General features: G+C 43.7%; 1 protein-coding gene across 2 annotated transcripts in view; it reads left to right on the top strand.

Moving 5' to 3' along the window:
* The first annotated feature begins 1,006 nt into the window (after window positions 1-1,006).
* Window positions 1,007-12,910, top strand: part of dbn1 (drebrin 1) — a 135,679-nt gene continuing 123,775 nt past the window's right edge. For both annotated transcript variants that reach the window (XM_078286893.1, XM_071897392.2), the window contains exon 1: window positions 1,007-1,113. In XM_078286893.1, the coding sequence (XP_078143019.1) occupies window positions 1,031-1,113 (83 nt within the window). In that variant the 5' untranslated portion in view covers window positions 1,007-1,030. The remainder of the gene's footprint in view (window positions 1,114-12,910) is intronic.

Here is a 12,910-nt window from a genome sequence, read left to right as displayed (position 1 = left end):
GTCAGGCAGGCAGGACTAGATGGTTCAATTATGCGCATAATGATTAGATAGATGTTCTTTCGTTAAGAAGAAAAAGGAGACGATGTCATGTGTGATAGGGCGGGCATTTCAAAATTGGAGGAGCTATAGCGCCCTCCTCCAATTTTATGTTATAATAAATGTAGTTCCTGAAATGTAAATTGTCAATCAATCAAATCAAGATGTAATTCCTCCATAGTGCTGCAGCAGAGTGGCTACTCAGCGCCAAGTGGTAACAGATAGTTAGCTGTAATTGCTACTAACATACTAGCTAGCTAGTATAGCTAGGTTAACTTACAGAGCAAAGTAATTAGGCAAAATCAGATGTAATCAAAAGCATAGAGTGAAGCCCAGTGAAAAAGGCAAGAGGTAAGAGAGGAGGTTGCTAGTAATATTATGAAGCCTATAGCACTCTTGCTAATAAATGCAATCTAGCTAACCTAGAAAACTAGATTGCATTAGGCTAACTAGTTAGCCTAGCTGACCTTCCAAGTTCAAACTAGCCGTACTAGCCTATCTATCTAGGTAAGCTAGTTAGCTAGCTGCTGATTTTCCAATATTATGAATGCCATGATCATGGATGAATTAAAAAAAAGAAGTCATGGCCATTTATATTTTTTTCTTTATATTTTGGCCAGACATTCTTTGCCATGCAGGTCAGCTAACTCCAAAAATAACTGTGGTTGTTTGGCTTCGCCCACTGAATTTTTAAACTCAATCGCTGGGATTGTGTGCCTCTTAGAAATGTTTGTATTAATAAAACTCCTATCTTCATTTGGTGCCAAATTCACATTACGGCTCTAGGACCCAGCAGAGTATCTAGCCTGTGCTCATCCGGCGCTAGGACCCCTCGGACAGCAGCTCGTCTCTTTGTCTCCACCAGTCAGAGCCTCTCCTCCTCCTCCTCCTCCTCCTCCCCCTCCTCCTCCTCCTCCTCTCCAGTCCTCTCTGCAGTCCTCATTCTGTATCTCTCTCCGTTAGCAGCGGTCTGGATGCTTGCAGGGACAGAAACATGGCTGTGAATCTCGGCAAGAACAGACTGGCCCTGCTGACCGCCTACCAGGACGTCATTGACGAGACCTCGGACACCGACTGGTGAGTCCTCCGGCCGGGCATCCCTTCTTTTTCTCCTCTCCCCCCCCCCTCTCTTGTCTATTTCCCTTTCTTTTCTTGCATGCCCCGTCGGCTCCTCGCAGGCTTGTAGCCCGGGTTGGTCCATGCTGTGCGGGCTGCTGAGGATGCGCAGCGCAGGGTCGGGGCCGGTCGGGGCGCACCGTGCAGCGGCGGCAGCAGCATCCCGGACTGCTCTTTCACCGGAAAATAACTGGAATAAACTCCCGGTAGATCCAGCAGATTCACTGTCAGCCAGTTTATTCCCAGCTGAAATTCTCGGCGCAGCTTTGCCCTTCCGCAAACGCATTAATCCCCGGACTGGAGATGCGTTTAAAGCAGCGAAAGTGGGAGGTTTTCATCTATTGGAAAGTAAAAAAAAAAAAGGAGCGGATTTACGGAGGTTTTAGTCTGTGTAAACTGCACTGCAGAGTCGGGGGACAATGTGCGCTGTGCAACGTGCAGAATGTGCGCACTGGGCAAATATTGTGCAACCGGACCGCTTTGTTTCCTCACTCCGGTACAGTTTCCCGTCTCCTCAGTCGGGACCAGGTTGGTTTGCAGCCACCTGGAAGCAATTTAAGGGTTTTATGCAATGCTGTGGCGTGCGTAGAGGCTTCAGCGGAGGCAGTAGGCCCGGTCCAGAGAGATACTGTGCGGTGCTGATGATCCCCTGCATCCCCAAACGAGGGCGGAGAGGGGCGAGGCCGGGGGGTGGGGGGGGTGGGGGGGTGGGGGGGGCGTCCGTCAACACCCACTGAGGCTTTGGTGCAAGAGGTGGCAGTGAAAGGCCTGCTGAAATATTTAATGTGATGGTGAAATATAAATTACATATATCCCTTAGGAATAGTACAGTGATACCATAGGAGATTAAAAAGATATCTTAAAGTAGGCCCCTGCTGTGATCAGGTCACAATAAACTCACTGTTGACTACCACGTGCAGGCACACCCTGCATTCACGTGCTATCGGATATGTAGTAAAAAGGAGTTTCCTTGGAGCTTACTTGGAAATTTCAGCCATTTAAAGTCGGATGATGATGAAGTCAGAAAGTCAGAGCCGACCCTGCATTCACGTGCTATCACATCCTGTTGGAAAAGCAAATTTCCTACTTGGAATTTAAATAATCTAAAATAAATTACAAAAAAATAAAAATAAATAAATACAATTTACATCATATGAGTGACATTCAAACTCAGATGATAAAATCAGTCAGAGAAAATTTTGCTACCCGAGTTTATGAGTTATGATGCAATGATAGCCTTTAATCTGGTCAACATGGTGGAAAATACAAGTTTTGTGCAAGAAAAAACGTATATACAACACACACCTTTATTACACGTTTGTAGCTAGCTAGACTAACCATCCTAGCACTTGTTTAAGCTGCAGGACGTCCATGTTTGTTCATTGTTCGGTTTGTTTTTCGACAAAATAGCACGTGAAAGCAACGCAGTTTAGCAGCCGACCTGGAAGTCCCGGATGTCGGACTTTCTCACCAGCACCTGAACGCACTCTTTAGTCCCTATAGGGATATAATAGGCATATTATAGTGGCATTAGAAAATACCATGAAATATGATACGGTCAGTATGAACTCACTATTGAGTATCACTAAGCCCCTATAGGAATATTATAGGAATATTATAGGAATAATGGTTTGGTGCTTGGTGTAATTCCTCCTCCAGACTCCTTTGTGTGGAGAGGAGCACATGGTCAGCTGAGCCCCAACACACAATACACCTGTTTCTTTCAGCCTCGTCAAAAGTGACAGAATGTGAAAGGGGTTTATGGAAATTAACCACTTTTGTGAGTAAATTAACCAGATAAGTGTCTTTTGATATATATCTGGAGATATAGCGGTAAATAAAAAGGACAGTAAACTCTGATCTCCAGTCAGCGATCATCATAAGACATCACAACCACCAATATCAACAAAAATCAACACTAATTTATGCTTTTCCCCCTTAAAAACTGTCCTTATTTAACACATCAGTTTGATATTTCTTACTATGATGCATGCTATTAATTTATGCCTTGGATTTAGCACAAAAAGGTTTGTATTCCACAAATTAAAAGGCGGGTAAATTGGGTTTAAGTGGGTTTAGCCTTCACCACATCCTTGGCTTAAGGATAAAATCTCAGTATAATAGCTTACTGATGAGTGGCTTTGTGCTAATTTCAGTAAAAATTCAGACTGAACGTTGTGCAGTGTTTTTAGGTCAGATTACAGGTCCAGTTTTAAGTTGTTTGCAGCAAAACACACTTTACTTATCCATTTTAACTATGAAATGCGAGCCTGAGCCATCTGTTGCCGGTCAATAGTCTAAATGAGGTCACATTGCCCTAAATATACGTCCATATGCAGCTTCTCCACTTTCATTTTGAAGCCGTCGTTGTCGGGGGAGATTTTGGTTTCAGTTCCACATTTTGTCTCTGTTTGGGACACAGATTTGGCTCCGGTGCAGCTTTTAAGTGCTAAAGCCGTTCCTGTTTGGATTCTGTATTATAATGGAAGCACGAATACTAAATGTTTCTTCTGCACCTTCTTCTGTTTGTGTTTTTCTCTGGGCAGCGGTGGCAGAGATACAGAGGAAACAGTGTTCTCACATTGTTGAAGGCTTGCTCTTATAGGACGGATGTGACCTGTTAGTGTTACAGCAGTGACACTTCTCTATCACAGCACTCCAGAGACGCAGGACCTTACTATTGGTTGCTTGTAATGTTGGTGATCTCGGAAATGAGTCTTACTCTGCTGTTGCACTCACAAGTCTCTCTGGACTTGCGTGTAAATTACTTCTGCATCCTGTAACTCCGCTGCTCTACCAGAACATTTCTCCCAGTCCAGTATCCAAACCCCACCCTGCCTGGTTCAAGTGACAGACAGCCACACAATCAACCTAAAGGTTAATGTTTCCTTTAGCGGTGTTAAAATGTCTTTTTCATTTGCTTATTTTGCAGATTATCTGGTAGAATAGAGAGATAATGCCGAGGGCCTCGGGCTTGCCCCCGTTTTTCACACTTGAGGAGATTTGAACAAAGGCAGGAGCTCCCAAACACCGCTGACCCCAAACAACACAGGACCCCCCCCAACCCCCCTGACCCCCCATCCCATCCATGTTATACCCCTCTGTCATCTGCAACAACAAGGATGACCAAAATCTATCTATCTATCTATCTATCTATCTATCTGTGATTTAAATCCCGTGCAAATCTGCCATGTCTGCAGTTTGTAAGGTAAAAATTTCATTGTAAATTACTTACTGAAGACAGAGGTCTAGTGGTGATACTTATCCCATGCGAATCAAACTCTCGGGTTATTCGTTTTTGGGGCGCAATTTCTTTTTCTTCTTCTTCGTCTAGTCGTCTTCCTCCAGTCATGAAAAACAGTAGGCAGTAGTGGAAACCGTCGAGGAAGGTGTTGAATTCGCAGACTTTGTCACAGAGTTCAAGTTTTGCTCTGCTAAATCAGGAAGTGACGAATTGTAAAATCTTTTGTAGCGGTGTAGATTTGCGTATACAATCTGGCACCGGTGATTTCAGTGAATTTCATTTCCCCCCCCCGCGAGAGTTAGAGGTTAGGAGTGTACTTTGTTAATTACATGAGGTCCACACATAATACCAGTCCCGTGCGAATAGGGCTTACCTCCACTTCACACACACACACTTACACACACACATCCACAAACTGGCTATCCATGCCACTTTGCAGCTTGTAACTCAAACTCAAAGCCAGCTCTGCCATATTCGCTCTACCCAGAAGCCCCGATGGCGTGCGGCTAACAGGGACGAGGCGACCGTGACCGGCTCGGCTCTCACAAGCCATTAGCCGCCGGCGGTTCAGAGCCGCCCGACCGGACCGAAGCGATAATAAGCGGGAGGAATCCAGATGATGGATGGGAAGTTCAGTGTCCTTTCGGATTCGGCGGGAGGCGAGTGACGCTGCTTCGTCGGTGTGACGATGATAGGTAGAACATTCCTGACCGGGACTTTTTCTTTTACATGCTGAGAAATATGTCCTGAATCACGAGTCTCTGAATCTCGTTTTACACGAAACAAGTGAAAAGTCACTCAAGCGACTATACCTGAAAAGTAAGGCTAGTTTCAATGTAATTTCATTTGATTCAATACAGTTTTTGTCGAGTCACTTTGGAAAAAAGTGAAACCCCTGACTTGTTCACTCGTCTAAAGAAAACTAGGATTTTAACAGCCAAACAAGTTGTTGCTGGACTCAAAATTAAACTTATTAACATATAATAACATAATAATAATATATTTAAACAGCTTTTAAAACTGTTTTGAGCTGATGAAGATATTTAGGTTCTGATTTCACAAAACGATGCAGGTAGCAGCTACAGACGACTTTGGACATCGTCTCAACTTTCATCTATTCAACAGGATACAGGTGACTTTTAAGATGGGGCATTTTTTGCAGCGTATTATTATTATTATAAACAATTTTTAACAGTGCCTGAAGGAGCGAAAATGAAGGTCGGCTCTTGAACCACAGACGTCAGGAGGCGGCGAGGGCGACGCTGTGAAAGGGGCCGAGAGCGGCAGCAGGGTTATCCGATATCAAACAATCCGCAGACGTCCTGGAATGTTCAGCGCTTCAGTGGCTGCTGATTGGCCGGAGGCGACTGTCATATGACCCTGTGACCCCCCCCCCCCCCCCCCCCCAGCTGTTACAGGAAGCCATTACCTGACGAGTCACCTATTTGCTAGAATGACAGAGAAGCTGGATCGCTGCCTGGGTTACAAAGGGATAAAATGGTGGTTAGAGGGCGCTCGGCGGCGGGGGGGGGGGGGGGGGGGGCGGGGGACTCACAGTCATGTTTCATTAATTGAATCCCTCAGACAAAGTACCACAGCCAACATACTTGCAGTTAAAAAATTCCTTTCTACCTTTTCTCCTGAGCTCCTAATACTCTACCTTTGTTGATGTACTGTATTCATTCCCCAAGGAGAAACTCTCTTTTTACCCAGAACTCCTTAGAGGTTCAGGGAAAAATCCACCCTAAAACACTGATGTATCATGCATTTCTGCGTCCGTTTTGTTGTTTGGTGGTGTATTTTTATTATTATTATTATTATATTATTATACCATGATAACTGGCCAAACGTAGACGTCACATTGAGATATTTCCAGCAGCTACAGTGGAGTTTGATATGAGAAAATGTTTCAGGATGTAAAACATCAGCGGTAAACGTCAGGTTTTGGCGTCAGTCCCTCAGAATCAAAGAGCGAGGGCTTCTTTCTAGAGCCGCCATTTTGCACCGAGAGACGTTCAACAATCACACAGGGAGAAATCCATCGTAGAAGAGGAGAGAGACCAGTTTCTCCACCCACAGGAGCAGGAGAGAGACCAGAATGCAATGCAGCAGAGAGACAGGTTGAGTTTTGAGTAAGAGATGCGACTCTCTTGCTCTTACTATGCTACTGCTATCACTGTTGCTCTCTAACCCACAGCTGAATGACACAGGGGTTTGAACAGCATTCTGGGAAATGTAGGACATCACAATCTGAAGTAGAAGTAGATGAGGCAGCTTGAGGGAAAGTGGGTTCACCAAACTGATTGGATACAGCAGGAAAATGTCTTAGTCTTGGCTGCATCTCCCCTCTCTGCCTGAGTATCCATTAACATGCTTTGGCTTTCATCGGCTCCAAGTAACGTATAGCAGACAAAATAATCAATGCAGGCTCAGCAGCAGCTTCTTCATCCATCATCCACTCTGACTCCTCCACCAGCCAAATATGAAGAGTTTCAGTCCAATTCTCTACATGTCCAACTGTAGAAAATGTTACTACCAGAAATTCATCAGCCAGTATTTCAAGAACACAGATGATGACTCCAAATAACTTTCATGTTATCGATCAACAGCTGCTGTAGGAGCAGGCATCAATTGCGAAAGAAAAGCAAAGCATAAGCTTATTTAATCCAATCCTATCTATCTATCTATCTATCTATCAATCTATCAATCTATCAATCTATCTATCTATCAATCTATCTATCTATCTATCTATCTATCTATCTATCTATCGGTTTCATCAGCCTCCTTGTAATTACAAGTAGGATATGTTTTTTCTTAGGGATGTTTTTGGGGCTCTGATATTTCCCACCTGGCATCACAAATTGTGGAAGTGGGTCAGCACAAGCGGTAAATATAGCAGGGAATCCACCGATGTTGGCAGTGCAATTATCAGTTAAATTCACACTAATACAACCAGCTGAACTCATGAAAAGCGATTAATATCTGCTGTAGTTTGCTTATGGTTGATTTTAAATTCATAAATGCAAATAATGTCGGATGTGGGCGTTTCAACACGCTTCCAAGTTGCAGCAATGAGAAATCACCCCCATTTTCCCACTTGAACGCAGCATCAGACCGACTCCTCCGTTGTTCAGTCGCGTCCAGGTTTGACCTCTGACCTCCTGTCTGGGTCGGGACGCAGCTTAAATCCTCCCAGGATCATTTCTCCCATTCTCACCCTGTGCGTCTCTCCCTCTCTCTCTCTCTTCCCCCTGTCACGTTGGCTCTTGCGGGGATCGAACCCGTGACCCCTCTGGTTATGGGACGGTCTCTCTAACCACTAGCTTAAAAAATGCCATTTCGGTTTTATTAGATATTATCCTGTGCAGAGTGACAGAGTGTGAAGAGCAGAGTGAATCTCATCTTGTCAGGAAGAACCTCACATCACCTTCTGCCAGCTGAATCATCCTGCCGCCTATAGCTCCCTCCTCTACTCGCTCTAATTTGCTCTTACCCTCCCTTCTACTTCTCTCCTTAGCTCTAATGTTATTACTCTTCCCAGCGCTTCGCTCTTACATGATTAGTCTGTGCTTACAGGAATATAATGAGGGCTTCCTTGCACTCCTTACTGTTGGTTGCTTTCACTGTTGGTAATCTAGGAATTGAAGACTACTGTGCTGTTGCATTCATTGTAAATCTGGATGAGAACGTCATCTAAATGCTGAAAGTGTTATTACAAATAGAGAGAGATTGGGTTAGAAGCAGCAATCATCTGAAAACTTAAAGGTCCCATATGGTGTAAAGCAGGATTCCCCTTGCCTCTGTGATGATAAAGGAGTTGGATGGTCTATCTAAACATGGTGAAAGTATCAAAACGCACGGTCGCCAACTAAATCCACACAATCCATATTAGAAAAGCGAGCCTCTAAACGAGCCGTTTGGACTTCCGTCACTTTGTGACATCACAAACGCTCATTATCATTTTTGTAAGAAATAATACACTAACAAAGTGTTTTTTCAAAGCGGTTGAGCGGTTGTCATTGTTTTATTAACCGGAGAGTTTTCCCTACCTGTAGCCGCCGGGCCGCGGCGTCTCACGTTTCACTCTTGAAACGGTTAGCCAATCAGAACAGAGGGGTCGTTAATATTAATGAGCCTTAAAGACACGGCGACAGAAACAGCCTGTTCTTGGTAAGGCTCAGAGAGATGCTGGAAAATGAACGTGGAAAAATGGATTGAGAGTGTTTTTGGTGCATGACACCACACACACAGCTTTGAATGGACCTCAAGACAGAAAATAAAACAGTGTAGAATATGGGACCTTTAAAACAAACTCTAGGAATTGAAGCTCACCACCTCTCCTCCTCCTCCTCTCATGTTCTACTTGTCATGTACCCTTCCTACCTCCTTCCTCCTCTCTCTCATCTACTTTCCCCTTCCATTCACCTCTTCTTTCTCCCTTTCATCTTCTCGTGTTTGACATTACATTTTTATTTAGCCATTTACCTGCTGCTCTCATCCAGACAGAGAGAGAGAGAGATACTATAAGTGCAGCACTGGTAGAAGCTTAAAATGCCTAAATAAATAATCCTAACCTGTGACAGCAGATGTAACAAAACACTCTTGTGGCCCTTGAATGATCATTTGTGATGGAGAAACGCTGGGTAAAGACATTAGAGAGGAAAGAGGAGAGAAGCTAGACAGGAGTTCTTTCAAAACAGAAGGAAGATGTTGGTAGGAGGAGGTGTGGTTGCACTTGCTCTCCCTTCCTCCCCTGCTTTTATCCTCGACTCCTTCACTCCCTCTCCTATTCCTCCCTCCCTTCTCCTTTTTGTTGTGTCATTCCTCCCTGTCTCTCTTTTCTCCTTCCTCTCCTTCCTTACCTTCGCTCCTCCTCCTCTACCTCCCTGGATGTAGCGGCTAGCTCGTCCCAACAGCACCATAATGGGGTCGTGACCCTCAGCTAATGTCCCAGGGAAACGTGAGCTCGTGTGCGGGACGGCGGCGTGTCAGGCCGAGGTCAGAGTCATGATGAGGGATGAGGAAGGTGACGTTTCGCCGGAGTCCAGCCGACGAAACCAGCAAATCAAAAACAGACCGGCCTCTGGCTTCGCAGGGACACTTTGACACTTTGAGTTTTATTCTGTCGTTTTTCTTCACCAGGCATTTGTCGCACGGTAGGGGAAAAGTTACTGTATTGGCACTTAAACTGAAAAAATGCTTTAGTATTGTTCCACTTTCCACTTTGAAACCAATGGGCATCTTTAGCTGCAAGGTGCAAGCTGTAGGTTGTGGGATTCATTGGTTTCAAGGGAAGGCAACGAGGCAAACAAGACGTTATTACTGTCAGGGGTCAGGGGTCAATTCATGAATGAACTCATGTAAAAACCTACAGGAAACAGAATTGGAATTGACTGTCGTGCGAAATTCTGTGAAATTCCATGTTTTTTTTGCTTTTTTTCCCCACATATTATCAATACTGAATATCATAAAATGTTAAAGGATCCTTTCAGATGGTATTTGATGCAGAACATGCAATCATAATCCATACATTATGATTGAATATGTTTGATTTGTTGAACTGTCATTTATTTGATTCATATTCATGTTTTATTTATAATGTTTAGCGAGTCGAGACAAACTCTCTTAGAAGTGGAATTTACTGTAATAGAATTCAGTTCTGTTTCCTGTCATTCCATTTCAACTTCAGTTCTGTTTCCTTTCCTCAAACTTTTGAGCATGTAATGTTTCCATGGTAACAGCGACGTCTCTGATTGGTCGAACCTCGCCAAAGTTTGTGGTCGGTGTAGTATTTCACAATTTCTTATCAACAAAGTGGAAATCAGATTGACTGATGGCTTCTACAGGAACATAATAGTCGTAAATCTGTAATATTAAAATGTGGCAATTTATGACAAATCTACTTCTGGGACCTGCCTAGCGAGGAAAAAGTAATAAAAATATTAAAGCTCCTTAAATTTCTTTCAATCCAAGACCCAGACCAAGTAGTTTTAGTCTTGGTCTGGGATCTAATTATAATAATTATTAGAGATTATTATGTATTAATTACTTTCACAGGCTCTTGCCATATAGACACCCAAAACAAACAGGCCTGCAGCTAATTTAGTTTAAGAAACCGGTCGAGGGTCTTAGTCTCATCCTGGAGCTGCCGGCTCATTAAAGCCTCCCGGGACTGTTTTCAGGACCGAGGGCCGTTTTTGGCCCCGGTCTCTAGTCAAAGAAACTCTAGTCTAGATGATGAATGCATCCAAACAGAGCCACAGGCCTCGGGGCAGCTGTGGTCGCGGTGGTAACATCCCCAGGGGCAACAAATAATGTCGGTTATGTGTTATTATCGTATAATATGGGGTTCTGCACTGAAGAAACTGGGGGACTGACTCGGGGAAGGAAGTTAAGGATTTGGGGTACAAGCTCAGTCGGATCCACACGCCATTTCCATTACAGTTCGGTCGCCGGTGAGGAGAATGACTGAAAGTGACTCGTCAGACAGTTTCTGCTTTTGAAACCGTTGGAGTGTTGAACGTATTGGTTTCCAGCGATGGTAAAATATGTGGAAGTACCAGGGAAAGGCTCTGCACAGATAAAACGTGGCTCTGATCTCAGTGGTGCACATATTGGATTTTGGTGAAGGCGGCGGCTGCCTGGAGGATAAGAACCCATCTCTGGATTTATTGAATTGTATCGTGGCTCCGATAAAAATCAAGGTTGAGTATCAGCGTTGCACAAGCCGGACTCTTCTTCACTGCCTCTGATCTGCTTTCCTCACCGACTCGCCACCTTTCTTTCCCCTTCACCTCCATTCATTTTACATCATGTTTACATTCAGGCATTCATATTAAGAGAGACTTAGAACGAGTGCAACATAATAAGCTTAAAGTCACGACAAAACGGCATTTCAGTGGTGTCTTGCTTCCATAATTAGACATATTTATTGGTGGGAATTTTTATGCATGCCTACTTGCAATGCCACAAAGTAAAAGCTAAAAATATACAGTTCTCCAAGAAGTAAAAGTAATGGGATTTAGATATAAAATTCAAGACCTAACAAGTAATCAAAGGATTCTTGGATTAGTGGACCCAGTGGGTTTTGCTGCTTTGGGAGAAAGGAGGAAGTTATCTTTACTCAATCACTCAGGAAAACCCCCAAAATAAAGCGTCCTGGCATTAGATGCAACAAATATTCCTGTGCCACTTGGAAATGATCATAATGTGATAGATAAGTGCCCGGGTACAGGAAGAAAGAGCCGAGGAGAAAAAAAGTATTTTCTCAAGACCGGGGGAAATCCTCTTATTCCAGCCCCGGGTCGAGCTACAAGCCGCCGTTTTGTTAAAATGCATCTGTGTCATGTCCAAAATGTTTTCAGTCAGCGAAGTGAAACGAAAACGCTGTTCCAGTGCTGCTGTACGTCTGCGGCAGTCAAAATTACCGGGAGGGTTTGGAGTTCAACAAGGGAGCGCTGCAGTGCGAGAGATGGAGTCTGCAGTTGTAACCTGTTTTTTAAAAGAGGTCTGAATTTGCGTCTGTGTGAACTCTGCTCCCACTTTGATACCAGGAGGGGCAGAAGGAGAAGAGAGAGATTAAACTGGGTAGAAAGGAGAAGTCAGTCAAGTCTTTTTATTTTTAGCTTCTCTCTCGCTCTCACACGAGCTCTCACATTTAAAACCCAAGGCGGAATAGGCTGTCGAGTTTTTTTCCCCAAACACTTCAGGTGGCTGACAAAGATAGAGAGACATCTGCTTGACTCTGGCTTGGCTCAGGGATTTTGTTTGATGCACCATATTAAACTATGTTACACACATGTCCCTCACAGACATGCATATAGGCTTTGTAAAGAAATAATTCACTCCAAAACACTTAAAAAAAAACAGCTTCTGGTGATGTACTTTACATTTCTGGGTCTATTTTGTTGTTTGGTGTATTTTTCTGATTCCTGTGGCCAAACATAAGACAAGGTAATGTCAAATTGAGATGTTTCCAGCAGCTACAATGGAATTTAATCTAAGGTCAGGTTTTGATGCCAGTCTGAATTCATTAGTCTGGGTTTTAGTGTCCCATGATGGTCTAAATGCTGTTTCAGAGGCTTTTCCCACCCTGACAAGAAGAAAATTCTGTCGGAAACACTGAATACTTGTCATTTTTAGGAGGAAAACAGTCAAATTTTAAAATATTTAATATTGGCACAAAATATCTGCTATTGGCAGCTTTAATACAAAAATATCAGCAGCTGTATTGGCCTTTAAAACCAGCAGCAGGCCGACTACATTCAACTCAACTGGATTTGATCTTTGTGTTGCAGGTGAAAACATAAAACACATCATAGGGATCTATGGATCATTTTAGTGTTAAAATCAGCTTTTTAATTGTTCCGGTGCTGATCCAACACATGAAGGTTCGGACATTATTACCCCGTTCACTGTTGATCTCAGTCCTCCTTACTCTCTCTGTGTCGCGGTACAAAATTTGTAGGACCATAAAGCCACATTAACGAATCAAGACCAACACCAAATACTGGC

The sequence above is a fragment of the Centroberyx gerrardi genome, chromosome 11 (assembly GCF_048128805.1).
Source record: "Centroberyx gerrardi isolate f3 chromosome 11, fCenGer3.hap1.cur.20231027, whole genome shotgun sequence".
NCBI classification, from domain to species: domain Eukaryota; kingdom Metazoa; phylum Chordata; class Actinopteri; order Beryciformes; family Berycidae; genus Centroberyx; species Centroberyx gerrardi.
The sequence above is the reverse complement of the archived record's forward strand: the minus strand, read 5'-3'. Positions and strand labels throughout refer to the sequence as shown.